Here is a 26506-nt window from a genome sequence, read left to right on the forward strand (position 1 = left end):
TCTACAATTGATTCAAACATTAGGCGTTACTGAAGTGTGGTACATCTTTAAGAAATGTTTAAAAAAAAAAAAAAAAGGGAAGCTTTAGTTGCCTTCACCTGCACAAATACCGCTCTGCCCACAAATTTTGCAATCCAATTTCTGCCTGATACTAAACGGGCAATCTCTTGAAGCCACTCTCTTGAAACTTTTCTGGCGAACGCCTTATATAGTGACTTTGGGATCTGGACAGTATCTCTCCATCCATCCTACCTCCCTCAGAACCAACAAAATTCAATCAACAGTATTTCTCGGGACCATTGAGAACAAGGCAGAGTTAGCGTCAAATAAAAAAAATTTAAAAGCGGGGGAGAGAGTGTGAGAGGACGCCATTTCCCTTTCAAACGTAGGATATAAAGGGCTCAGAAAAAGAAAAAAAGAACCCGAGAGAGAGGCGGAATGAGGGATCTGGGTCCTTCTCCGCGGCTTCAGTTTTAGCAATCCTCTTCAAGACACCAAACATCCTTCTGCTTTAGCCTGTCTCCCAGGGGCCCTCGAGCCTCCTCACAGGCAGGGGTGAGTAAAGCCCGACTTGCAGAGTTCGGAAAAGACCCCGGGGGCAAGCGGGGAAGGTGCCGCCAGGGCCCAGCTACTGCAGCGGGGCGGGGGCAGGCGGTTGTTCAAAGCTCGGGCGAGTCGGGAGGTGACGGAAGGAGGCAGGAGGAAGAAAGGGGGGTTGGGAGGTGGCGTCAGGTCCGTAGACGCAGACAGCTCTGCCAAACCGCCCTCTCCCCCAGCCCATCAACCGCCGATAGGGCCTGCGGGGCGAAGAGGAAAGTCCACAAAGTTCAGGAGCAGAGGGGAGAAATTCAAAACGAGTTTACTCAACCTCGACTTGGCTCCGAGGCCGCGCCATGGAGACCAGAACAATGCGCAGGCGCACCCCTCCAGGAACGCGCAGCGTAGTCCCATGAGATAAGACCCCAATCGGCTACCATTGCCTGTTTTCATTCCGATTCGTTCTTTTTCCCGTATTCCCGCCCCTCACCTGGATCTAAAACCCGAAGCTAGAGGTACGAGCAACGGGAAAATTAGGAGAGAGTGAAGCTCTAATTGGGAGTATGAAGGAGAAAGGAAACCGGGCAAAGCTTTAACCAATCAAATCTGAAGGCTGTAGAATTTAATAACTATCTGGCTGGGAGTCGGGAGTAGTTAGCGCAAATAAGATAACCAGAGGCCTGCGTAGCAAAAAAGACTACAGTTCCCAGAGATCATAGTGTTTGAGAAACAGCTTTTGCGAGATTATAGTATCTAAGAGCTGTGTTTGAAGTGCCCAGAGGAGATTTTCTTGAAAATGTTAAAAACAAAACAAAAGCAGTTTTGATTGTGAGCTTTCGATATCTTCTTAATCGATCACGGGCCTACTTATATTGAAAACAATCCAAAAGCGTTGAAAAGGACACGCCGCCTTTAAGGCTAGGCTTTACTAATCAATTTCTAAATCTAGCGATAGGTAGTTGATGTTTGTGGACTGGGCTTCTGTGGAAGAGAGGCCTCATGGTGCTATTCTGTTGCGAAGACACGAGGAAAGAAAGCCGCATCCAGACTTTGATAGCAGCTTCTCTCTTACCTGTGCAGTCTAATTTTGAGCTTCCTGTTTCTCTAGTTCTCATTGACAATTACCTTCTTACGTTTCTGTGGGCAAGTCTTGTGAATACTCATCCCCGCCATGGCTCAGCTCCAGACACGCTTCTATACCGACAACAAGAAGTAAGTAAGCGTCCTCCTCTCTACTCCCCTTCCTGAGATCCTTTGAAAAGATCTTTTTGTCACGACTCCATGGCTCCCTGGTTATATTTGCTGTAAATTCGCTTTTTTTCCTGAACACCTTGCTTAAGCCCATTTTCCTCTTAAGTGGAATTGATGTCTGGTGAGGACTTCTCAGGGACAGGTCCGCAGACCCCCAGGTAATCTCCAAGCATCGCGGACTCCATAAAAAATCCGCTCCCGCCATGGCTCCCTCGTCTGTTTGCTCGCAGTTTTCTGCTTGTTCTTGCTCATTGTTGCTTTTTTTTTTTTTGCTGGTTCTTTGCTTGTTTCTTCTTAGGATTCATGGGCAGTCAAACCCGGGACCTCCCAAGTGGAAGGCTAGCGCCCAACTGCCTGAGCCACAGCTGCTCCCTTTATATAATTTAAATTGTGATTCTGGAGGAGCATAAAGGACTTCAAGTTTGTTTTCGAATCAGAGCACACTCCATAGGTAATTTAACAATGAAAAATGGCCTGAAAACTTAAAAAGTGACTGAGGGGCCATGTCCTTACAGGCTGTCTTGGAATGGTGTTTCACCGCTTCTGAAAACAATGTCATTTTCTCTTAAAGAACTAGGCTAAAAGTGGAGCTCTGAATAGATGTTGGAAGAACTCTTTTGATGAGAGTATGGAGTCAATCAGATAGACATTTGTGTATTTATATATAGTGCAAACATTTTTACCAAATTATTTGCCTTGCCCAGAATCCCCAATCCTATGAAAATTTTATGTTTTCTTTAAGATTTAGCTCAAATTCTCTCTTTACATTCTTTATCTACAGAGCCTGACAGTTTCTCAGATTTGAAGTCCTGTAGTACCTAATGTCTGTTGAGTGGCCCAAGCACCTACAACACACAGGGTGCATGTGATTCTTTTTTTTTTTTTTTAATTATCTTTTTTTTGAAGTTAATAGATCACACAAAATGTTACATTAAAAACGTAAGCATGTGATTCTTTTCATTGCAAACGTAGTTATTCAGCTAACTTCTCAGCTAATAATATTACTTATTAATGTAGTAATAAGCAGAGCTCTACAATGACTACCGAGTAAAATTCTTTTTATTATAGATGGCAATTTAAAAAATGAACCCTAGGTTTTTATAGCTGAAAGTTGCACTGGTCTGTAGCACTCATATGAAACTTAATTATATACTACCTTGTGATATATATTGCACTATTAATTAACTTTTTGAGGTCTCTTCAACTATATTGTAAATTGCTTGAGAGCAGAGACTATGTATTTAACTTCTTGGATTGACTCTGTCATTCATTCAACAAATGTTTGTCAAGTTCTTCTGATGCTAAAGATTATTAAACAGTAAATATTTGTTGTATTTTCAGGATAATGTCAGGCATAAGCAAGAAAACTCCCACCTGAATGAAGATATAGCTTTGATTTTGTGTTTGTAGCTTTATAAATTGATCTGGTAAATAATATTCACTCCTCTTGTTTTGTTGTTTACTGTGTTGTCTGGACTTCTATTGTGTTGTTAATGCACAGAAATATATATAAATATGTACCTAGTCTGCTTCTCAGAGAATGTTGATGTAATAGCCTGACCATTGTATTTTTTAGTTTAATTGGGGGAAAGGGGGGGAGAATGTAATTGGTCTTAAAGTCTGTTTATTAAGTTTCATAATCATTTTTTTTTTGTTTTCTTTTCCGTGTGCCTGATAGATCTTTTTCTTGCTTTTTACACTCATATTTACTCTGCCATTTTGTGTTTTTTTTAACAAATCAATTGTATTGATTTGTATTGATAAAGCATAAATCTATCCTAATTGTACAGTCACTGGTATTCAGGGTAATCACGTGTTTGTGCATTCATCACTTCAGTCATTATTAGAGCACTTTCATTATTCCAATAATCAAAATAATAAAGCAACAAACAAAACTCATCACTTCTCAGTCTCTATGATATACATAGCTGCTATTCTTTTTCCTTCTCTGTAGTATATTTGTATTATATTTTGTAAAAACAGTCTGTTATATGCAATATCACCCAAATTTGTGTTTTACAGGAGGCTTTACTATCTAACACATTCGTGCATTACAGTTTTTAGCTTTCCTTCTAGTAATATACATGACTGTATTAGTCAGCCAAAGGGGTGTGATGCAAAATACCAGAAATTGGTTTGTTTTTACAAAGGGTGTTTATTTGGAGTAGGAGCTTACAGATACCAGGCCATAAAGTGTAAGTTAATTCCCTCACCAAAGTCTATTTTCACATGTTGGAGCAAGATGGCTGCCAACATCTGTGAGGGTTCAGGCTTCCTGGGTTCCTTGCTCCCAGGGTCTTGCTTCTCTCTGGGTTCAGTGTTCCTCTCCTCCCAGGGCTTGCTTCTCTTTCCTCTGTGAGCTTACTTCCCAGGGACTCCAGCTTAAGGCTTCAGCATCAAACTCCAACATCAAACCCCCTCAATTCTGTCCTTTGCCATCCCTTTTATCTGTGAGTCCCCAAGGGGGTGGGGACTCAATACCCTAATGATGTGGCCCAATCAAAGCCCTAATCATAACTTAAACACCCATGTATGGACCAGATTACAAACATAATCAAATATCTCTTTTTGGAATTCAGAACCATATCAAACTGCTGCAATGACCTTAGACTTTCCCTTTCAACCACTGTCATACCATACTGCTAGTTACAAACACTGTCATGTTTTAATCATTTCTATTCATTTCCAGAGATTTACAAACAACATTTTTACAAGATCTACATAGATTAACCCTCAACTTTCTGTTCTCTACCTTCCTATTTTCTTGTGACCTTTATTCTAATATTAGCTCCATGAGTTTACATAGTATACTTAGTTCATAATAGCACAATCATACAGTATTTGTCCTTTTGTGTCTGGTTTGCTTCACTCAACATAATGTCCTCCAGGTTCATCCTGTGCTTCACAACTTGATTTCTTCTTAATGCTGCGTAATATTCCATCATGTGTATACACCACAATTTGTTTATCCGTTCAGCAGTTGATGCATACCTGATGGACATCTTTTGGCAATTGTGAATAACATAGCTATTAACATAGGTGTGCAAATGTCTGTTCATGTCACAGTTTTCAGTTCTTCTGGATATGTTCCTAGTATAGGAATTGCTGGGTCATATGGCAGTTTTGTAGCTTCCAGAGGAACCACTGCCTTTCACAGAGGCTGTACCATTTAACATTTCCATTAGCAGCAAAGGAATGTTCCTATTTCTCCACATGCTCTCCAGCACTTAATGTTTTACGTTTTTTTAGTAATGGCCCTTCTGTGCAGTGTGAAATGGTATATCTCATTGTCGTTTTGATTTGCATTTCCTTAATAGTTAGTGATTTTGAACTTTTTTTTTTCATGTGCTATTTGGCCATTTGTATTTCCTGTTTGGAAAAATGTTTGGAACAAAGGAAGGTATATCAAATGCCTCCGTATTCTTTTTACATTAATATATGTAATTTATTGAAGATTTTTTTGTCCTCTTTATTTTGCAGAATCCATGAAGGAAGAGACCATGGTTTTTGCTGGCACTTAAGTTTATTATATATGGTAGCACAGATCCTGTCAAGTATTGATGTCTAGTAGATAGTTTTTTTGCTTCCAGATCAATTTTTAAAGAAAAACAAGACACTTATGAAAAATGTGAAACATCCCAGCTTTTGACATACAAATGACTTTATCTCAGTATGGAATGAACTCCACACTGATCATCCCCCGCCATTACACACATTGTCTCTCTATGTGAAATGTCCCCACATCACGTGTGCCATCTCTCTACATGTCTCTCCACCTTTTAAAAATGTACTTAAAAACATTTTTTTATTACGGAAGTTGTGGACTTACAGAACAGTCATTCATAAAATACCAACTTCCCATATCCCACCCTGATTAATATCTTCCATTGGAGTGGTACATTTGTAACAATTGATGAAAGTATGTTTTAAAAATTGTACTATTAACTATAGCCCATGGTTTAACTTAGGGTTCACTGTGTAGTACAGTTCCATTGCTTTTTAAAATTCTAGTAACATATATCCAATCTAATATTTCCCCCCCACCACCTTTTTAAAAAAGATTTATTTTTATTTCTCTCAATTGTCTGCTCTCCGTGTCCATTTGCTGTGTGTTCTTCTGTGTCAGCCTGCATTCTTGTCACGTGGCACCAGAAATCTGTATCTCTTTTTGTTGTGTCATCTTGCTGCATCAGCTCTCTGTGTGTGTGGCACCACTCCTGGGCAGGCTGCGCTTTTTTCCCGCAGGGCAGCTCTTCTGCAGGGCGCACTCCTTGCACGTGGGGCACCCCTACACGGGGGGTACCCCTGTTTGGCACAGCTTTCCTTGTGCGCAGCAGCACTGTGCGGGGGCTAGCTCACCACATGGGCCAGGAGACCCTGGGTACCGAACCTTGGACTTCCTATATGGTAGGCAGTCGCTCTTATCAGTTGAGCCACATCCGCTTCCCCCATTCTCTCTTGAAAGAGTCTCCTAACCTGCTTCCTGTTATGTGTTCCTCTAATCCAACCTTCATGATACTGTCAGAAAATTTTAAGCAAAATTTAGGCAATGTTATTTGTTAAGTTAGACTGCTATCATGGTTCCTCATTGCCTAAGGAAAGAAATAAAATTTCTTTCATCTCTTTAGCCTTATATTTGGTCATTAACTGCAAAATCAAACTTTCTGGAATAGGTTACATGTGCAGCCTCCTTAGTTGTTGCTTGCTGCTTGAGGACATTCCCTCTTTCTCCCTCTCCTCCCACATGGCAAAAACTCACTTTATTAGATACAGCTTTGGAGTTGCCTTCTTTGTGTATCTTTTCAGATTCTGTTTTACCCAGCATCCTTTTCTCTAGTTAATATGGCCTATTGCTTCTTTGTGCCTCATTTTATATATAGCTTTTATGACATAGTTCTTACATAGCTGTAATTTCTGTAATTACCTGATGATCTCCTTCTGAAGATAAGAACTGTGTCTTAATTTTTGTTTGCCCCATGTTGCAAAATGTCTGGTATGGAGGTGGTACCCAGTAAATATTTGTTGAATGAAAAAACACATATTTGTTGAAATATCTGTATAACTGATCTTGACATCATTTCCTTTTTATAGATATGCCGTAGATGATGTTCCATTCTCAATTCCTGCAGCCTCTGAAATTGCTGACCTTAGTAACATCATCAATAAATTGCTCGAGGCCAAAAATGGTGGGTATATATGCTATTAGAAGTTAGGAGAGAGCATAATGTCACTAACTACATTGTAATGTAATATAATAAAATACATTAAGTTTTTATTTTCTGTAATAAAGTGTTTTTTAAAAACTAACGATATGGGGAGTGGGTGTAGCTCAGTGGTTGAGTGCCTGCTTCTCATGTACAAGGCCCTGGGTTCAGTCCCTGGAACTGCCTTAAAAAAAAAGAAACACCATGCTCATCCAAGAAGCTCAGAAAACACCAAACAGGATAAACATGAAGAAAAATATACCTGTGATATATTGATTCCACTATCAAATGTAAAAGACAATGGGAGAGTTCTGAAAGCTGCGAGAGAAAAGCAACATGTTACATACAAGGGAATCCCAAAAGGTTGAGCATGATTTCTTATCAGAAACCATGGAGGCAAGAAGACAGTAGGTTGAAACATTTAACATGCTGAAGTGAAAGACTGTCAGCCAAGATTTGCAGCTCTTTCAAAAATGAGGGAGATATTAAGACATTGTCAGATAAACAAGAGCTGAGGGGCAACTCAATCAACTCATACCAGCGTGCCCACACTCCTGTCTTAAGTGTGAACTTTCACTTTACTTTAAATTCTCCTGCTACTATTTAAAGAAAAGAAACATTATATAAAAGGAAATTTAACCATGAAAAATTAAGTATGAAATATTATAAAATGTGATTTTTTAAAAAAAAAGTATGGAACTGCCATTTAGAGGTAACCATACTTTTATGCAGATGTTTCCAAATGTTGAAAAGCTCTATTTACTCTATAGTGGTTGGAGGAATGGGGAGATGAGAGTTATACACTAATGCCTATTATTTCCTCCTCCAGAGTGAGTCAAATAATTCCATAATTTATTTGTTAAGTTTGAGATGATGTTTGTGAACACCTTTTTTGGGGGGAGGGCAGGGTTTGCAATTCTTTATTGCTAGCAAGCTGTAGTTCTTAATTCAGAGATACTCAGATATATTTCCTATCAATCTTTGTCTGATATATAGTGATTCTTATGTACAGGTCCTTTTATAAATTTCAGAATTCATATTTCACTTGTTGAAAAAGTTTTTTAACTGGAATAAGAATTATTCTTGCAGAAAACAGCTTTGTAATATCAGTATATAGTTGTCTATTGTTACCCAAGTAGATGAAGATTATTCTAAATTTGTAGATTGATCATTGATTTGTCTTGTACAAATTTAGTAACTCAGTCATTGCTGTGGCACTCAAGATGCAAATGATCCAGATGTCATATTTTAAAAAAAAACAACGAACAGTTGATGAGGGAACATGCTTTTGTAGAAGGATTATAGCTATTACAGGCAGAAAGAATGGTAGAATTTGACTATTACCATTTGCAATTCCAAGTGAAATAACATACATAGGCAGTAATTATCAGTAGCTTCTAAAATCACTAATTAGGTAAAAGGCTGAGAGAAATGTAATCATAGATTGAATAAGACTGACATCTGAGCCCAAAGGTGTATCTTAAGATATAAAGAGAGGGGAGCAGATGTAGCTCAAGTGGTTGAGTGCCTGCTTCCCATATATGACGTCCTGGGTTCAATCTCCAGTGCCTCCTAGAACAAACCAAGCAACAAACAAACAAATGAAAAGCTAACTCGGGGGAGCCAATATAGCTCAGTGGTTGAGCACTGCGTTCCCACATCCGAGGTCCCAGGTTCAGTTCTTTGCCCCTTAAAAGTAAAAAAATAATATGTATATATAAATAGAGACAACCAGATATTATGTGCTTCCTGATGTGATACAGTAGGAAATAGACAATACTGCCTGTGAAGTAAGTTGTTCTTACCAAGAAAGATCAAACCTGAAATCTAATCAAGCCTCTAAGTCCTATCACAAGTTTTCAGGATATATAGGTAATAGAGGAACATGTTAAAGGACACCTTGGAGATCCAGTCAACCAATCAGCCAAACCCAGAATACAGGAAATATTACAAGGTGGATGACCCAGTTTCTTCAACAAATAAATGACAAGAAAAATGGAGGGGGAAGTGTTAAATTAAAAAGAAACAAATGAATCAAATATAGTGTTTGGACTTTGTATACTGATTCTAAACACTCACTGTAAAAACATTTATGAGACAAGGAAATCTGAACATTGTCTATTTGATGTTAAAGGAAAAATTATTAAAACTTTTAACATTTTGGCCCTACTTTTTGAAGTCCTGTAATTTAGAAATACATACTTCTCTAAATATATAAATGTATTTACAGATGAAATATCACTTCTGAGATTTATTTTAAAATATACCAGCTGAAGATTGGAGAACAGAGAGTAGATAATTGTCCATGACTTGATATTTGTCAGAGTGGGTGATGGTGATGGATACATGGAGATTCATTATATTATTTCTACTTCTGTATATATTTGAAGCTTTCCATAGAATAAAAACCTTTAAAAACATCAAAATAATTACACCAACAAAAATACTACTATTTCTGTTCTTAAAAATCATGTAGTATACTGGAATACATAGTCTGATTGTTTCCATGGCAAAATTCCGGAGAAACTCAGAGGCCACTTTCAGATAATAGGTACCTATTTGTTTTGAGGTTTCTCATATACCTCTGCCAACACCACTTTAACCAGATCATAATGATCTTATCCAGATGATATCATTATGTTTTTTCTTTAGAGTTCCATAAATATGTGGAATTTGATTTCCTTATCAAGGGCCAGTTTCTACGAATGCCGTTGGTCAAACACATGGAACTTGAGAACATCTCATCAGTAAGTTCTTCTCTGTTTTATGTTAGGTGTTACCTGATAATGTAGATAAAGTCCTTTTAGAATCAATATGACTATCTTCAGCACCCAAGATTCTTTTAATTTTTCTCTAGAAATGTGAACTTCAGTTTCTGTACATTCTTTGACATCCCTCCCCCTTTTCTGAGAATGCAGATGAATAAACAGAAAGATACCTTCATATTTGTGGAAGAATTGGCAAGAAAGATGATAGCATATACATGGAAACTGCTAATTCAGGTGTACAAAGTGATTGTGCACATTTAACAAAACTTATGGGTTAGGTTTTTGTGATTTTTAGGTATTCTCTTTCTAATTTTCAGACTACTATAATGTTTTTATAATTTAAACTATAATTTATAATTTTATCATTTTATTTAACATTTTAAAAATATTCTTTTTCCCCCATTTTTAGCATAAGCTTTTTTAAGACCATTATTATTTTTTATTTTTTTAAAGATTTATTTTATTCATTTATTTATTTTTGCTCCTCCCTTGTTTTGCGCTCACTGTCTGCTCTCGGTGTGTTCTGTGTCAGCTTCTCTTCTCTTCAGGCAGCACTGGGAACTGATCCAGAGTGGGAGAGAGGCATTCAATCTCTTGCGCTACCTTAGCTCCTGGTCTGCTATGTCTCTTATTGTCTTTTCTTTGTGTCTCTTTTTGCTGCATCATCTTGCTGGGCCAGCACTCCATGTGGGCCAACTCTTTGCTCAGGCCAGTTCACCGCATGGGCCAGCTTGCCTTTCACCAGGAGGCCCCAGAAATTGAACCCTGGATCTCCTATATGGTAGACAGGAGCCCAATCGCTTGAGCCATATCCATTTCCCAAGACCATTATTCTTAATATTAGTTTTAGCATATTGTTAGATCAAATACAGTTTTTGAGAATGGTTCCAAATTTTCTGGGTTATGAAGAAGTCTAATATGAAGGAACTATATTAAACTGGGGATTCTTTGTCTTCATAATGTAGTGTCTTAAAACTGTACCACCTGATTGGCTTCTGGTTTCTCTGTGACTAGGAAGAGGTTGTGGAACTAGAATACGTGGAGAAGTACAGTGCACCTCAGCCAGAGCAATGCATATTCCACGATGACTGGATCAGTTCTGTTAAAGGAGCCGAGGAATGGTATTGCCAGCATAGCATTCTATCCGTTTTCTTATGCTCCCTCCAATTTTTTTAAGTCTACTATATGCATATTTTAGTCAGATTTTCTGTTGCTTTGTAAAAATAATTTTGTGATACAGGTGTGGGTGACCATGCCAAACAAAGATCTATGCATTCTGTGTATTTAAGAAGAAACAGTTATCTTTTTAATAAGTTTTCTGTCTTAAGATGTTTTAATAACTTCTGTCTTCTGAATTGGTAAGTGACTTGCGGCATTAATTTATTTGTTTGTGTATGAGGCTTTTAAGACTAAGAATCTAATTTGTTTCATAGAAGAGAAAAAAACATATGCACAGATCTCTTGGTCTGTTACCAGGAAGATGCAGATCATATTATTTTAAGGCTAAAAAAGGGAGACTAGAATCAAGTAAGCAGATGTGGATGGCTCAGAGCAAATCTCTACTTGCAGAAAACATCTCAAAAGTGTATTTTTCAATGAATGGCTCCTTGGGATTATTCTACAATGTAATGTTTTTACTGGTTTTACTTTAAATGGTTTTACTGTTTTGTCATGGGTTAAAACTATATAAGTAATTTATATGGCTTCTCTTAAAGTTGTGGTATTTACAAAATAATATACAATGAAATTTAGGATTTATCAGTTATATATTTATGAGGTTAGTAAAAGGCAATTGTGCTATCTTTTGATCTATTGTATTTTGAAATCTTCATAATAAAAGTATTGAAAGTATAATCCTTAGATATTTTGTCCTTGCCTTAGAAACACAGTTGATTTTCAGGGTTTGAAATGCTTATTTTTTTGTATTACATAGGACTTTTTTCTCCTTATAGGATCTTGACTGGTTCTTATGATAAGACTTCTCGAATCTGGTCCTTGGAAGGAAAGTCAATAATGACAATTGTGGGACATACAGACGTTGTAAAAGATGTGGCTTGGGTGAAAAAAGGTTAGGACTCTTTGCTTAAACTGAGAAGAATCCTGAACAGAGATTTGGAAATAAGCCATTTTCACTGCTGGGGCAGAGTGGAGAGTGGGCAGGAAATGTTTATGCCATAGTTATTGAGAGGTATTTAAAAAATACAGTGTTTTAGAAGAAAAGGCTTATATTAAATTGATAGAAATGAATCCTTCCCAAAATTACATCAGAATATAAAAGTTAATATTGACTTGGTTAAACCCATATCTTCCCTTTACACCTTTAGTTAGCTTTCTTCTTTAAAACCTGGCAGTATGAGCACTTTTATCTTTTAACATCTTTTAAAAATTCAGCTCTTTGATTTTTGAACACAACACATTTAAAACTTTTAAACTTCATTAATTTATTTCTTATGTTTATGTTCTCCTTTCTTTAGACAGTTTATCTTGCTTACTACTGAGTGCCTCCATGGATCAGACTATTCTCTTGTGGGAGTGGAATGTAGAGAGAAACAAAGTGAAAGCCCTACATTGCTGCAGAGGTCACGCTGGAAGTGTGGAATCTATAGCTGTTGATAGCACAGGAACTAAAGTAAGTAGCTGGTGTGTCAAATTAGAATTTGAGCTTCTTGAATAAAAATGTTTTTCACCCTGTTGTCATCAATTGAAAATGCCTAGTTGATCATCTAAGCCTTACATACTAGGTTAGTGTTAATAGAGTTTGTTTTATTATCAGTGCTGATCTACCCTTTATCATGACAAAATGATAAATGTTAGTTGAAACAAATCTCAGGGCAGTACTCTACTGATTTTTGAGTGGTTATGAAACTCTCTTAAAATCTGAAAGTTCCTTAAGCTACATTGAAATATGCTGGATTTAAGTGTGGTTCTTCAATATTTCTTTGCCAGTTAGGGTAACAGAGGACATTTGATGCTTTCAAAGGTAAAGATTTATGATTTTTATGATTTTTTTTTCATATTGAGCCAAAAGAAAGTTTACATGTTCAGTCAAAACTTACATGAATTAATGGCACCCTATCTTTTGACTGCAAGAGACTGAAACTCATCTTGAACTTGTTTCAGCTTAAAGGGAAATTTATTGGATTTTGAGATCCAAGTCAAGATTGAACAACTGCATTACAAGAATGGCAATGATGCAGTTGGGCATCAGGAACCAATGGAATGGAATGGTGTTATTCTCTGTCACTACAGAGTGACTTTTTCCACATGGCGATAAACCCGGCCTTTAATATTTCCTAGAGATTACATCCTGTATTTTCTGTCCCAAGAAAAAGACTATAATTTCAACTCTCTGGAGCACATGTTTTTTAAAAAGGTCCTGGATGAAGATGAGACCTTTGGTACACTGTAGGTCAGTTCTCTGCCCTAATCTAAACAAACATGGCAAGGGCACATGGCCATATAAGAATGATGGCTCCTTCAGTTGCCATGAGGATTGAGGGTTTAGCTTTCAGGAGATTAGGAAAATGGATAAATGATACTGTAGTAGGGAAGGATTTCAGAGTCCATGCCCCAGAGAGATTAGGTGAAGTAAAGTTTTAGGTTAAATAGAAACAATGAGGGAAGTAATATGATAAATTATATCACATACTCCTTTTCTTTTTATATATACTTAGTTTTGCAGTGGCTCCTGGGATAAGATGCTAAAGATCTGGTCTACAGGTAAGTTAAATATTTCTTTTGTTCTGTCTTACTAAAGATGTTTTAAGAATCTCTGTTTCCCACATTTAGCCATGAAAATTTATCAAAGCTTTTTAGGATATACATAAAAGAGCATTTCACTCTTAGAGTATGGACAAAAATTAGTGTACTTCTTTGTGTTTCAAATTTTTTTCTATCCAAACATCCCTTTAATTATTTGATAATGTCACTGAATTGCTGCAAATATCAACATATGTTTTATGATGGTACATATCTACCTTAGTTCTCAGAATTCTTTTATTCAGAACCATCCTAACAAAACAAAAATACCTTCTGAACCATTTTGATACACTTTATTTTTAGTGGAATCTCCCAGTTAAACTGGTTGACTTCCTTTTTTTTTTTTAATACAATTTTATCAAGCTTAATTCTTTTATTTCAAAAGTGTAGATTATAAGGAAAGAGACAAGGAAGTGGAGGGGACTCTTACAGGAAGGTGCCTTGATAATAGTGAGAAGACACTGATGGGAAGAAAAGAGAAAACATATACATTAAATTCTGATTTTCAATCTGAATGTGCTATCTCGTCAAATGACCTATAATAAAAAATAAAAAATCAAACAGAAAACAACTATCTGTGAAATGTTAACTGGTCAAAACGTTCCTGAAAATAATAGAAGCAATTTTGTATTGCTGTGGTAAAGTGAATATTTATAATGATGATCTTAAAGACATAAGAAAATTTCAAATTGGTTGCAGTTTAGTTTTTAACTGGCTTTCTTTTTTTTTTTGCTTTCTAAGTTTTGGAAGATTGGTAATCCAGGTATTGTTTTATATGTAATTCTCTATTAGCTAAAATAATGAGGTATATCCATTTCCTAAACAGTTGAGATAATATGAAGGAGCTATATGCCCAGAACTATAAAGAATTGAGACTGTTTACAATGAATATTAATTATAAATTAAGGAAAAAATATCTAATTCTGTCTAAAATACAGTTCCTACAAATGAAGAAGATGAAATGGAGGAATCTGCAAATCGACCAAGAAAGAAACAGAAAACAGAGCAATTGGGATTAACAAGGGTAAGTATGAGAATTGACTGTATTTGGTTTAGGTCAGTATTGACAAATATATGATAATTTAATATATTTTTTCTTATTTATGTTTCCTTTTGTCCTTCTGGCTATTTCAACCATAATTATGTTTTCCTTTGGTAGGTTTATAAAATGTTTATGTTATAAATAGTACTGTACTACATTTATTGAGTCTTTGAATATATCCAGGCAGTTTTCCAGATTGGTAGTTTGGTTATTTAGCTTTTATATTTGATAAGATGCATTCCTGAATTAGGATCTTTTGTTAAATATTACACTAAAGTTAAGTGAAGTATTTAATTACCTGTTTTGTTCCTGCATTCATTTAATATACTAAGGATACATTCCTTACTAGGAATGCTAGGTATATCTCATAGAGTCTTATCATTCAGCTATTAGATCTCATTAGATCAAACTCAGAAAGTTCATCCAGATCCTTTTTTTTTGGTTTGTTATGAACATTGTCATTTATATAGTTAAATGAGGATAATCTTGAGTGCGTTTAGGAAAACATTTTTCATTAGTTTTTTAAAAGCTGTAATTAATGTGTAGTGAATCAAATACAGATATTTACATTATTTCCTGTAGTCCTCAGGATACAAAATATCTTATATTATTGAAAATGAGGAGCAAAGCATGATCATAAAGTAGAATGCAATAAACAATAGTGCTAACTGATTCCAACTGGAAGTAGTGATTTATAACTTCTTACTACATATAAATATGAACTGCCAAATTGCAAAAGGAAAGAATCTGGCAGCTACTTAGCCTCCTTAGCAATTACTTAGAACAAATTAAAGCTGCAAATGCCTTGCCAGTTGGATATTGTGCCAATGGTAATTTATATTGATGAATATCCCTGATCCAATATCCAAAAGAATGTATCTGATTAGAATTTTTTGTTGTTGTTGTTGCATCACCTTGCTGAGTCTGCTCTCCGCAGTGTCTGCAGGCCGGGTGGTGCTCAGCAGCATGCAGGTGAGCCTGCCTTCACAAGTAAGCCCTGGGAAGCAAATCCAGGGCCTCCCATATGGTAGACGGGAGCCCAACTGATTGAGCCACAGCTGCTTCCCAAGAAATATTTTCCCGAGTTATAAAAATTCTTTACAAAGAGGGTAGTTTTTCCTCTTTCTTTTTAGTTGAAGTATGGTACACACATAGTAAAGTTCACACATCTTCAGTGAGCAGCTCGTTGAATTTTTACAAACTATACACTCAAGTAATCCCTTCCCAAATCAAGATAGAGAAAATTGCCAGCACACTCAAAGTCTTCCTTTAGCCTCCTCACCATAATAGTCCCCTCAAGATAATCACTGTTTTTAAATTTGGTATATCTGTAAGATTCATTCATGCTGGTGGGTGTAATGGTAGTTTGTTCTTTTTATTGATGTATAAGATTCTTTTGCATGGATAGACCACAATTTTTCCATTCTCATTTTTTATTTTTTTTTAGATTTTTTATTTCTCTCCCCTTCCCTGCTCACCCCCTCCCCAAGTTGTCTGCTCTCTGTGTCCATTCGCTGTGTGTTCTTCTGTGTCCGCTTGTATTCTTGTCAGTGGCACCGTGAATCTGTGTCTCTTTGTTCTATCATCTTGATGCAGTCAGCTCTCCGTGTGTGCAATGCCACTCATGAGCAGGCTGTACTTTTTACGCACAGGGTGGCTCTCCTTATGGGGCGCACTCCTCGCGCATGGGGCTGCCCTACGTGGGGGACACCTCTGCGTGGCAGGGCACTCTTGCGTGCATCAGTATTGCGTGTGGGCCAGCTCACCACACTGATCAGGAAGCCCTGGGTTTGAACCCTGGATCTCCCATGTGGTAGGCGGACACCCTTTCAGTTGAGCCAAGTCTGCTTCCCTATTTCATAAATTATTAACTGAAGTTATACTGGAAATCCTTGAAGTGTGAATTGCTACAATAGCAAATAATAGAAAAATCCAGATTTTTGAGACCAAAGGGATAAGACAGATATAAAAAACAGATGTTTATCTTCTCTCTGCATTTCCTTCCACTAACTGACTTGTATTAATTTTACTAATGCTATTGATAAGTTAATTTGCCTGTCATTACCTTTATGTATTAACATAAGGTAAGGTTTTTTTCCCTCCAGTACTATTTCAACTTTAGTAACTACTACCAAAGTCAAGATACAGAACAGTCCACCCTCCCCCAAACCATGCCCTACATGCTGCTCCTTTGCAGTCATCTCCCCAACCCATCCCCTGGCAAACACTGATCTGGTCTTTGTTCCTACAGTTTTTCTTTTTTCCAAAATGTCATATATTACCCAGTAGGTAGCCATCTGCACCTGGCTTTTCCAGTTAGTGTAATGCATTTGAAATTCATCCATGTTGTTGGGGATATCAATCGTTTGTTCCTTTATTGGATTGAATGTACTACAAGTAGTTTAATCATTCACCAGTTAATACTATTATAAATGTTTGTTTTCAGATTTTTGTGTGAACCTAAGTTTTCATTTCTCCTCAGTAAATACCTAGGAATGGGATTAGTGGTTCACATGATAAATTTATCTGTTATTTTTACCATGATGTTTTGTTGTAGAGCCTTCTGATTACATTTACACTACCTTTCCATCTGGTTTGGATCCATTTCTATTCCTCACTTCTCTATCAGTTTTCTTTAGTACTTTCAGGAAAATTTGGCCTTAGCCTGTTTTTGTACTGCAGAGAGCTAAGAATCAGGTTTAAATTTTCAGGGGGTTATAAAAAACAAAGAAGAATATAAAACAGAAACTATATGTGGCCAGCAAAGCCTAAAATATTTACTCCCTGACTTTTTACAGAAGAAATTCGTATTTTACATATTAGAGATGAGGTAATGTTATTTAAGGAGACTAAATGTAACAAAGTTACAAAGGTAGCTTGACTGTCTCCCATTTCCAGAATTCTCTCCCTCTTTCTTATAGTTAAGAGAAACATTATGCTTTATTTGGGACTTTTGAGAAAGACATTAGAGATTTTGGAGTATATATAAGCAAGCTATGGACATCATTTAAAAATTCAGTAATTGGACTTCACAAATCCTGAGGAAATGCATTGATGAGAATAAACCAAATTGGCAGCACCTTAACTTTGAATCGAAGCTTATCTGACCCCAAAACCTTTTCTACTAACTTCTGCATATAGCATATTTGTTAACTGGGAGAATTAAGTTGGTGTTACTGTTAATACTGCTCAAAATGAAAAGTAGACATAACCCTTAGTCAACAAACAGATTGGAAAGCAAAAGAATATAGCGGAAAGATTACAAACTTTAGAGTAATATTCAAACTCAGATCTGCCCCTTATAAGTTCCATGACCTTAGGTAAATTATCTTAGTTTCAGTTTATTTATCCATTAAAAAAAATATTATCTATCTTGGTGAGTTGTCATGAAGAAGAAATAAGGCAGCATATGAAAGATAAAGTATGTGGCAAAATATCTGGGTTATAGGCTTTGGAAGTAATAATTATTTTTATTACTGCAAAATGAAAATGCTTTCCTCTTTCATTTCTAGACTCCCATGCTAACCCTCTCTGGCCACAAGGAAGCAATTTCCTCGGTTTTGTGGTCAGACACTGAAGAAATCTGCACTGCATCTTGGGACCACACAATTAGAGTGTGGGATGTTGAGACTGGCAGTCTTAAGTCAACTTTGGTAAGACTTAAAAATTCATTGGTTTTCTGACTGACTTTTATATTTTCAGTGATGAACTTCTAGAGATGCTTATTCTTAGTTAACCATAATTAAATGTTTTTTTTCTACTTTTTTTCAGACAGGAAATAAAGTATTTAATTGTATCTCCTATTCTCCACTTTGTAAACGTTTAGCATCTGGGAGTACAGATAGGCATATCAGACTGTGGGATCCCCGAACTAAAGGTGAGTTGCAAAAACACTATTAGATGTGAATAACATCAATTTCTCTTTTTGCTGGAGGTATATACATAAATATAGTTATCTGGGAGTACTTTAGGTCTGCCTACTTTCCTAAAAGTCCAACAATATTTGTCTTTTTGCTTTTGTTCAGATGGTTCTTTGGTGTCAGTGTCCTTAACCTCACATACAGGATGGGTCACATCAGTAAAATGGTGTCCTACCCATGAACAGCAGCTGATCTCAGGTTCTTTAGATAACATTGTCAAGCTGTGGGATACAAGAAGGTAAATCCTATTTATGATATTCAAAAGAAATACACTACTTGTTTTATACAGAGAAAAGGGAATACTGAAATGATTATTGAAAAAACGAAAGGGTAGGATAAAGAAGTTCTCAATCATACTGATACAAATACTGATATCACAAAGAAAAACTAGAATCAAAGGAATTGTCTTCATGCTATTATGCTAGTTTTTGCATTCTGAAAGAATCTAATTCTGTGTTAGTTTCTTTTTACCATAAAAGGAAAAAAATCTGTAAGTTTAATAAAATCCATCGTTCTGTGTTAGTTTCTTTTTACCATAAAAGGAAAAAAATCTGTAAGTTTAATAAAATCCATCGTTCTGGCCTTGAAATTATTATTGCTTTAAGACAGAGAAAAACAGAGTTTAGAGAATTTATGATAAATATTCTAAAAGGAAGAAGGCCAGTGGTCACCACATAAATGGTTTTTGTGGTTATATTATAAATTATATGGCCGTTTGAAATTAAATAAAAGTACAGATTTTTAAAAGGTAACCAGATACTCAAGGTTTCTTTCTTACTTATGGACTAGTACAAGTATAACAGAATGGAAAGGCATTAACCAAATAACTGTCTGTTGTTGTTTTACCTTAAATCTGCCTCCTAACATTCTTATACTACCTTATGATACATGACAACTTTTAAAATCTACAATAGGAACTTGTATATAGTTTCAGATATGCTGTAAGTGCTATGAAGAATGTAAGGCAGGGTAAAGGGATACCTCTTTTGGGAAGGCCGTTCTGAGAAAATGGTATTTCACAGTGAACTATTTTATGTTAAGGAATGTGTCAGACAAAGGTCATGACAGAGAGAATAGCAAATAAGATGGGTAGAATCTTGGAACATTGGAAAAAGAGTAAGAAGGCCAGTGTTGATGAAATGGAATGAAGTGAGGGGGAGAGCGGGAGGACATGAAGCAGGTAGTGGTTATATATAGTAGGACTTTATAGGCCATAAGGAGTTTGGGGTTTATTATAAGTGTGTTAGGAAGGCTTTTGGAGGGTTTTGAGCAGGGGAGCAAGAATGGAAATAGGCTATTGTAATTCAGGAGAAAGATCATGGTGACTTGAACTATGATAATAGCACTTGAGGTGGTAAGTGGTTGGATTCTAGGTATATTTTGAAGATAGCTCTTTGGCATGTCTGGTTTATGGATTATATCAGAGATTATGCCTGTCCTGAGTATGTCAAAGAGCTGTGTAAAACAACAGCTTCCCGCTGAAGTGAGAATGAATGCATCAGACCAAAGAAGATTCAGACAAGTCCAGCTTGGCGAGTAATGAACATTTATTTAGGGGGCCTACATGAGGTCCTCATCCCCGGCAGTGAGAAAAGAGACAGCATTTTCCAAGCTTGATTGTCTGCGCTTACCACAAAACAAGAGGGGCCTTTTATAATGCATGTCTATGTGCATGTAAGGGACAGGAGGACTTCTAAAAATGCAGTGTTACAAGATTTACTGATCAATCACAGTTCACAACCAGTTCCCAAGGCTTGCCTTTTAACTATTTAGGAATGGAATGCTGCTGTGGTTGGAAAGAGAAAGAATTAGAAGGGTTGGGAAAGATATGCAAAGTCATTATGACACAATGACCATAATTTCTGCCTGAGCAATGGGGCTATTGGTGGTGCCATTTACTGTGATGAGGAGGAGTAGAAAAACTGGAGATTGGAAGGGAAAATCAAGACTTTCAAATTGGTTGCTTTAAATTTGTAGTGTTTATATTTGTCAGGCAAATTGTTACACGTATCAAGCTCAAGGGAGAAATTGGGTAAAGATAAAAATTTGAGTAACAGCATATAGACAAAAAAGTATATAAAGCCATGATTTGGGGGTAAAAGAAAGGTAGTCAGGGAAGTGTGAAATTAAAAAAAATAAATTTAATAAATAACATCTTTTCTGAATTTATTAAATTTGTTATAGTAACTTTTTTTAGTCTGCTAATGATATAGGAAAAACGGGTTGTATTCAAATAAATATTCAGAATTTTAATTCAGTGGTTATTAGGACAAGGATGATAAGTTTTCTGGAAAGTGTAATTATTCATATATGATTTTTGAAGTACTATGAAATACATATAACTTGTTAATTTGTATTCTTTCAGTTGTAAGGCTCCTCTTTATGATCTGGCTGCTCATGAAGACAAAGTTCTGAGTGTAGACTGGACAGACACAGGGGTAAGAATTTACTTACGTTATTTGGTAAAGAGGAAAATCTATTAGAATAAATCTCTTGTTTGTGTTTATAGTTATTAGTTTCAATATACCAGTTATTTATAACTCCTTTTTTCTATTTTCCATTACAATTATTCATAAAATCTATCATCTCATTCAAAGAAGAAATAAATTTGTCCTTTAATAATAGGAATAATAAAATTGTATTACCTGTTTACCTGCAAACAGTGAGCTATCCTTTAACTTTTAATTTTCTCAAATAGATAACTGTACCACTCCTCAAATTTGTTTACTACATTCATAGCAAATGCTTCATAGAAAGTAGTTATATCTTAACTAAAATCAAATTAAATTTTAATAGATTATATTATAATATTGTGGGAAAATTGATGTAGTGGTCCATTTAAAATACTAGCTCTTAATGCAAGTTAACTGCTTATCTATAATTCCTTCTGTAATCATTAGTATTTTGTTAGGTTTAGTTATCTCATGAAATATTTGTATTTACTTACGTATTTGTGTCTTTTTTCCCCTTTTATGCAGTTACTGCTGAGTGGAGGAGCAGACAACAAGTTGTACTCTTACAGATATTCACCTACTACCTCCCATGTAGGGGCATGAAAGTGAATGAAAATTTGACTATAGAGATTCTTTCTACAAATGAAATCAATAGATAATTCAGATTACATAGACCTACAGGTCAACTCTTTAGAAAGCTGCCTTTTAGATTAAAAGTTTATATGTTTTCAGCCTTGGAAATAGCTAACATATCAATGTATTTTTCTTTATTTTGTATTTATAATACAACATTTTGTGTTTATAAAATATAAAATGTGGCCTGCATTCTCCACTTTATGCTAATCTCTTAGCATAAGAGATTGTTGTGGGTTTTTTTTTGTTCAAAGGTGTTGGTCTGAATGAAGCTTGGCTTTTGAGATGCTGTACGAAAGATATACTAGAAATCCAGTAATTAATTGTACAAATTTTTATTTCTGATGGAAAAATTTAGGTTTTAAATTAACTCTTTTTTAAAAGTATATATTTAAAAATCTAATCAAATTTTTAAATAGTGAAAAAAATTAGAAATACAATTTACCTTTGAAAAATAAGTGATATCTAACTATAAGATAGTACGACTTTGTAGGTATTCAAAATATAGGTGTTACCAGTTCGCTAAGAATTTGTTGAAATATTTGTGAAGTACTTTTGTAAAAAGAAATATCAGTTCTTTAGAAAGTAGATACAAATTTCCTAGTAACCAGAAATCTCCTTTGTCCATAACCTGTTATCGTATGTAGATAGGAATAGATTCTTTAGATTGAGCCTTTTTGTCAGTATTAGATAATAAACATTGTACAGATTTTATGAATTACCATTAGCATTTATCTTTATGCATGTTAAATATAAAAATTTTAAAGTAAATGTCTTCTTAAAAAGTGACTTCCATCTTTAATAGATTGGTATTCCTCAAGCAGAGTATCTACAACCTTTTAGTACTATACAGGGAATTAGTTTTGCCTCCTTACTAACTAGACTCCATATTCCCATTGTGGTGGTCTAGGGAACGGCATCTATACTTTGTTACAGTGGAGAGCCAAATTAACAGTGGAGAGCTGAAGTGGCTCAAGGGATTAGGCGCCTCCCTCCCACATAAGAGGCCCCAGGTTCTGGTCCCAGTGTTTCCTAAAAAGAAGACAAGCAGCGCAAATAACGAGGGGGAGAGAAATAAAAATAAATAAATCCTGAAGACAAAAACAAAAAAACAGTGGATTAAACCAGTTAGTCATTTAGTTCTCTTGTACTGTATTAATAGAAGTTAAGAGACAGTCCAGGGTTGGCATAGTGTTTGTTCTGCATTTCTTTTAGGGGCCCGGACTCCCTTCTACCACTAAGATATACTCATTAAAATTTTTAATTTTTAAGTTATGACAATTTTGTCCAAAGTGCAAAGAAAGATGTAAATATAAGGTAGAAAGGTAGCATAGAGAACAGAGCAATTAACCTTTTGAGAAGGAGTTGGTTATCAAGAAAGGCATCATAGAAGAATGACATTTGAACCAGATTTGAACAGATGATTGGTTGGAGGATGTTGAGCAAAGTTATTCCTGGTAGAAGGAGCAGAATGGAAGTATCAGAAATGACACCTCAGAAATACTGTGAGGAAGGAAGTAGGCCTATTATTCTTATGCTAAGATTTTTTATTTTGTTTTTCTCTTTTACATAAAGCTGTCTTCCAGTCTTAGATCTAAGACATGATAAGCTTTTTATATTTGGAAAACACATAAAGAAAACCTTGCTGTGAGATTACTCAGAGATTATTAGGGTAGACACTTGAATTACTTAAAATTTGTATTCTACATACACTTTAAAAAAATCAAATATTACAATAATTTTTCTATGTGTAGATGACTGGTATTTATTATACCATATCCTTTTCCTTTGAATTTAGAATTAGCTATTGGAACTATTGTCAATAATACATAATAATATATTGGAATATTTCCTAGAGCATTTCATGGAAATAGAACAAATAAAAGTTTAAATTGATATAAAATACTCGTAATTGCATAATTGAACAAACAACCCAACATAACAAGTACAATCTGTGAATTTCTGACAATAATATTGAAATCTGTTCACATAGCCTAAATTTCTCTTAATGTGTTCTAGTTTTGAAAACTCACAGTTCCTTATATAAAGCACATATAAAAATAAATAATAATCTGTGATGGTTATTACCTTAGCTCCTATTCTTAAAGGGAAAAAATGACATTTTAAGGCTGTCCATATGTAAGGGGTATCCAATTAATATATTTTAAAAGCCAGTAATTGGATTCTGGTTTCATCAGGCAAGTGAAATCTGAACTTCACTAATGAAAAACTGCCAGGTATAAAACAACAGGAACTTTTGGTCACTTTAATTAATAACTGATATTTCTAACTGTTGAATTCAAAACATTGAATTATGTTATTCATGTCATTAAAGGAAGCTACAACCCAAAACCAGTGTGAAGGTATATGCACCTAGTTAATGATGGAGCTAGGAGACATATCTGCATAATAAAGCCTACAGAGAAATAATCTTGTTAGGTAAAATCTGATAAGAGTTTTAGAAACATATCAAACTATTCTATCTATAGATAGTAAAAGCATAAATAACATGCCTGGGACTAATTATTACCAAATTAAGTGTTTTTTTCAGGGACAGGAAATACTTTTTAAAAATGTCTATTTCACGTTAAAAAATCAACAAAGCATCTTAATACTGTCTAATTCTGACTTACCTGACCAAATGAAAATGTAGTAGGAGAAAGAAAATATTTTAGCTTGCAATATCTAAGTAATCGATGTGGTTACCTGAGAAGACACATCTCCATCTCCTCACTCACAGCTACCTGTTTCTCCTGACTTCCTTGGTAAACATCAGAAAGTGGAACAGCCTTTCTATGACCTCAGGTTCAATAGGACCCTAGTCTTTAAGAGTTAAATAATACAAAAGATAGAATTCTTAATATGTTTTATCAAGTGAGGTTTTATTTGGGAGATCAAAGCTTTGCCTGATAAGCAAATATAAAGGTAAAGATCAATTCTCTCTAAGGAAACTTAGGACTCCAGGTTTAGAACCCATATCTGGATCCCACATTCTAAGTCATCTAATGGTTGTCATTTGTTAGTGTATAGAATGGAAGTCTACAGGGGAGGAAAACACTGTTTATACTAGGATTAAGTCTGATATATGTTGATGGAAAATTAAATGTTTGTACTTCTAAATGAAATTAAATCCTCATATAAAAGTATTTTAATGGTGTTAAAATCCTTTCGTTTTCTAAAAACAACACTAAATTCTAATTGCTTCAACTGTATTATTTGTTGAGGGACCAGTACAAGCCATTTAAATCTCTTATCAATCCAACAACTAAAGAAAGATTTTTACTTCATTAACAAACATATTGTAGAATACCATGAGTAATATCTGATTCCTGCCCTGGAAGAGCATCAGTAGCTCTGCCATACTCACTGAAAACATTCCTTCACTTGCACAATTCTTAGTGACTTGTGAAGGAAACAAGATTATGTATAAATGCTACATTTTATGGTGGTTTGGACACATTTTCTCCAATTAAGTGAATTAAACCAACAGGCCTGGCCCACCGCTACTACTTTGATTTTCTGGCAAGTTCCTTGGGTGACTTTTCCCTGCTTCAGATTCAGATTTCCCTACTTCAGTTAAACTTTTTATTTTTTAAGATTTTACTTTATTCACACACAGACACACAAACATATCCCATTGTTTGCTGTCTCTGTCTGCTCTCTATTTGGTGTGAGCGTTCTGTGTCTGCTCGTCTTCTCATTTGGAGACTCAGGGACCTCCCATGTGGGAGAGAGGCAATCAATCACTTGAGCTATCACCTCTCCCTGCCTTGTTGTGTTTCATTGTATTTCCTCTTGTGTGTTTCCTTGTTGCGTCATCTTGTGTCAGCTCGCTGTCTTGCTTGTCCTCTCTAGGAGGTACTGGGAACCGAACCCAGGACCTCCCATGTGGTAAGCAGAAGGCCAATTGCTTGAGCCACATCCGCCTCCCTTCAGTTAAACTTAATCCTGTTGGAATGTCCTAAATGTCCCAGGAAACCTAATGTGGTGGATGGTGCATGCCAACATTTTGAAATTTTGCTTACTATATTATCTATTCTTGCTGGGGTGTGGTTGAGGGGGGTATTTAATTCTTTTTAGACATTTTATATTGTATCTTTCAATTGTCAGCCATCTTTGTTTCTTTTAATTCATTGATAAGAATAAATTATTTGAATAAACATTCTAGACCTAGTATGTATTATTAAGAAATGTGCTAGGAGTTAAGGCAATGGAAATGCATAGAGTCTTCACTTCGGAAGAGCTCAGCATGTAATAGGAGAGCAAGACAGGTAAATAAACATTTGTTGTGTGAGAGTAAGGTATGGCATGCCCCTTAGGAAGGATGCCAAACTATGCATGGGTCAGAAAGGGCATCCTCAAGTACATCAATCATCCACGTATGCCCAACATTAATTCTTAACCTTTTAAGGATGTTCTGGACTTGGAGAATCTGAGGAAAGCTGTGAACTCTTTCTTCAGAAAAATGACATCAAAATTTTGCATATAACTTAAAAGATTCATCTGTCACAGACTAAGAATCACTGCTCAACAGACATCTTAAAAATTTCTGTCCAGATTTACCCTCTTCGGTATAAATAGCCCATTCTTTTCGCTATTGTAGAACTACTTTGTTGAGTACATATTAGTAATATTCCAGAATCTCACCCCATCTCTGCCCATCATGCTTTCACAGATTTTAGTTACCTCAACTGTTCTTTACCTTGTTAACCTATTACAATTTTAACTAATTCATATTTTGCAAAGTTTTAGGGAAGATGGTATTTTTCAAGTCACCTTTAAAAAGAAAGCCAGCGCTTTAAAAATTAACTTCTACCGGTAATATCAGTTTTAATTTTGCCTTATTTCCAATTTTTATCTTAAGTTTTTAAGCTGAGGTTTTACCATTTATTCTTTTAAGACTCATTTATGCCAAAATTATGGTTATGTATGTGTGCAT

General features: G+C 35.6%; 2 protein-coding genes across 24 annotated transcripts in view; one reads left to right on the forward strand and one right to left on the reverse strand.

Moving 5' to 3' along the window:
- Positions 1-949, reverse strand: part of CARF (calcium responsive transcription factor) — a 117633-nt gene extending 116684 nt beyond the window's left edge. For 20 of the 22 annotated variants that reach the window (XR_011649230.1, XR_011649226.1, XR_011649225.1 and 17 more), the window contains exon 1: positions 869-949. The gene's annotated coding sequence lies outside the window, so the exon portion shown is untranslated. The remainder of the gene's footprint in view (positions 1-868) is intronic. The other 2 variants (XR_011649228.1, XM_058300352.2) reach the window with 1 other exon arrangement.
- Positions 299-24713, forward strand: WDR12 (WD repeat domain 12). 2 transcript variants are annotated; one of them, XM_004458867.5, is made up of 14 exons: positions 299-555; positions 1646-1749; positions 6880-6974; positions 9645-9739; positions 10775-10881; positions 11713-11828; positions 12235-12389; positions 13435-13480; positions 14458-14543; positions 18074-18214; positions 18333-18438; positions 18587-18719; positions 20847-20919; positions 21460-24713. In XM_004458867.5, the coding sequence occupies exons 2-14, from the start codon at positions 1709-1711 to the stop codon at positions 21535-21537; spliced, it is 1272 nt and encodes a 423-aa protein (XP_004458924.1). In that variant the 5' UTR covers positions 299-555; positions 1646-1708; the 3' UTR covers positions 21538-24713. The 2 variants fall into 2 exon arrangements, with proteins under 2 accessions (XP_004458924.1, XP_004458923.1); XM_004458866.5 differs by lacking the exon at positions 299-555 and adding an exon at positions 710-1052.
- Positions 24714-26506: the final 1793 nt, after the last annotated feature.

Source organism: Dasypus novemcinctus, chromosome 7, assembly GCF_030445035.2.
Source record: "Dasypus novemcinctus isolate mDasNov1 chromosome 7, mDasNov1.1.hap2, whole genome shotgun sequence".
NCBI lineage: Eukaryota > Metazoa > Chordata > Mammalia > Cingulata > Dasypodidae > Dasypus > Dasypus novemcinctus.

Coding starts and splice junctions, on each gene's coding strand:
- WDR12 (XM_004458867.5), top strand. CDS start 1,709: ATGGCTCAGCTCCAGACACGCTTCTATACCGACAACAAGAA. Junction 12,390..13,434: donor TTGATAGCACAGGAACTAAA/GTAAGTAGCTGG, acceptor ATATATACTTAG/TTTTGCAGTGGCTCCTGGGA. Junction 18,439..18,586: donor GTGGGATCCCCGAACTAAAG/GTGAGTTGCAAA, acceptor GCTTTTGTTCAG/ATGGTTCTTTGGTGTCAGTG.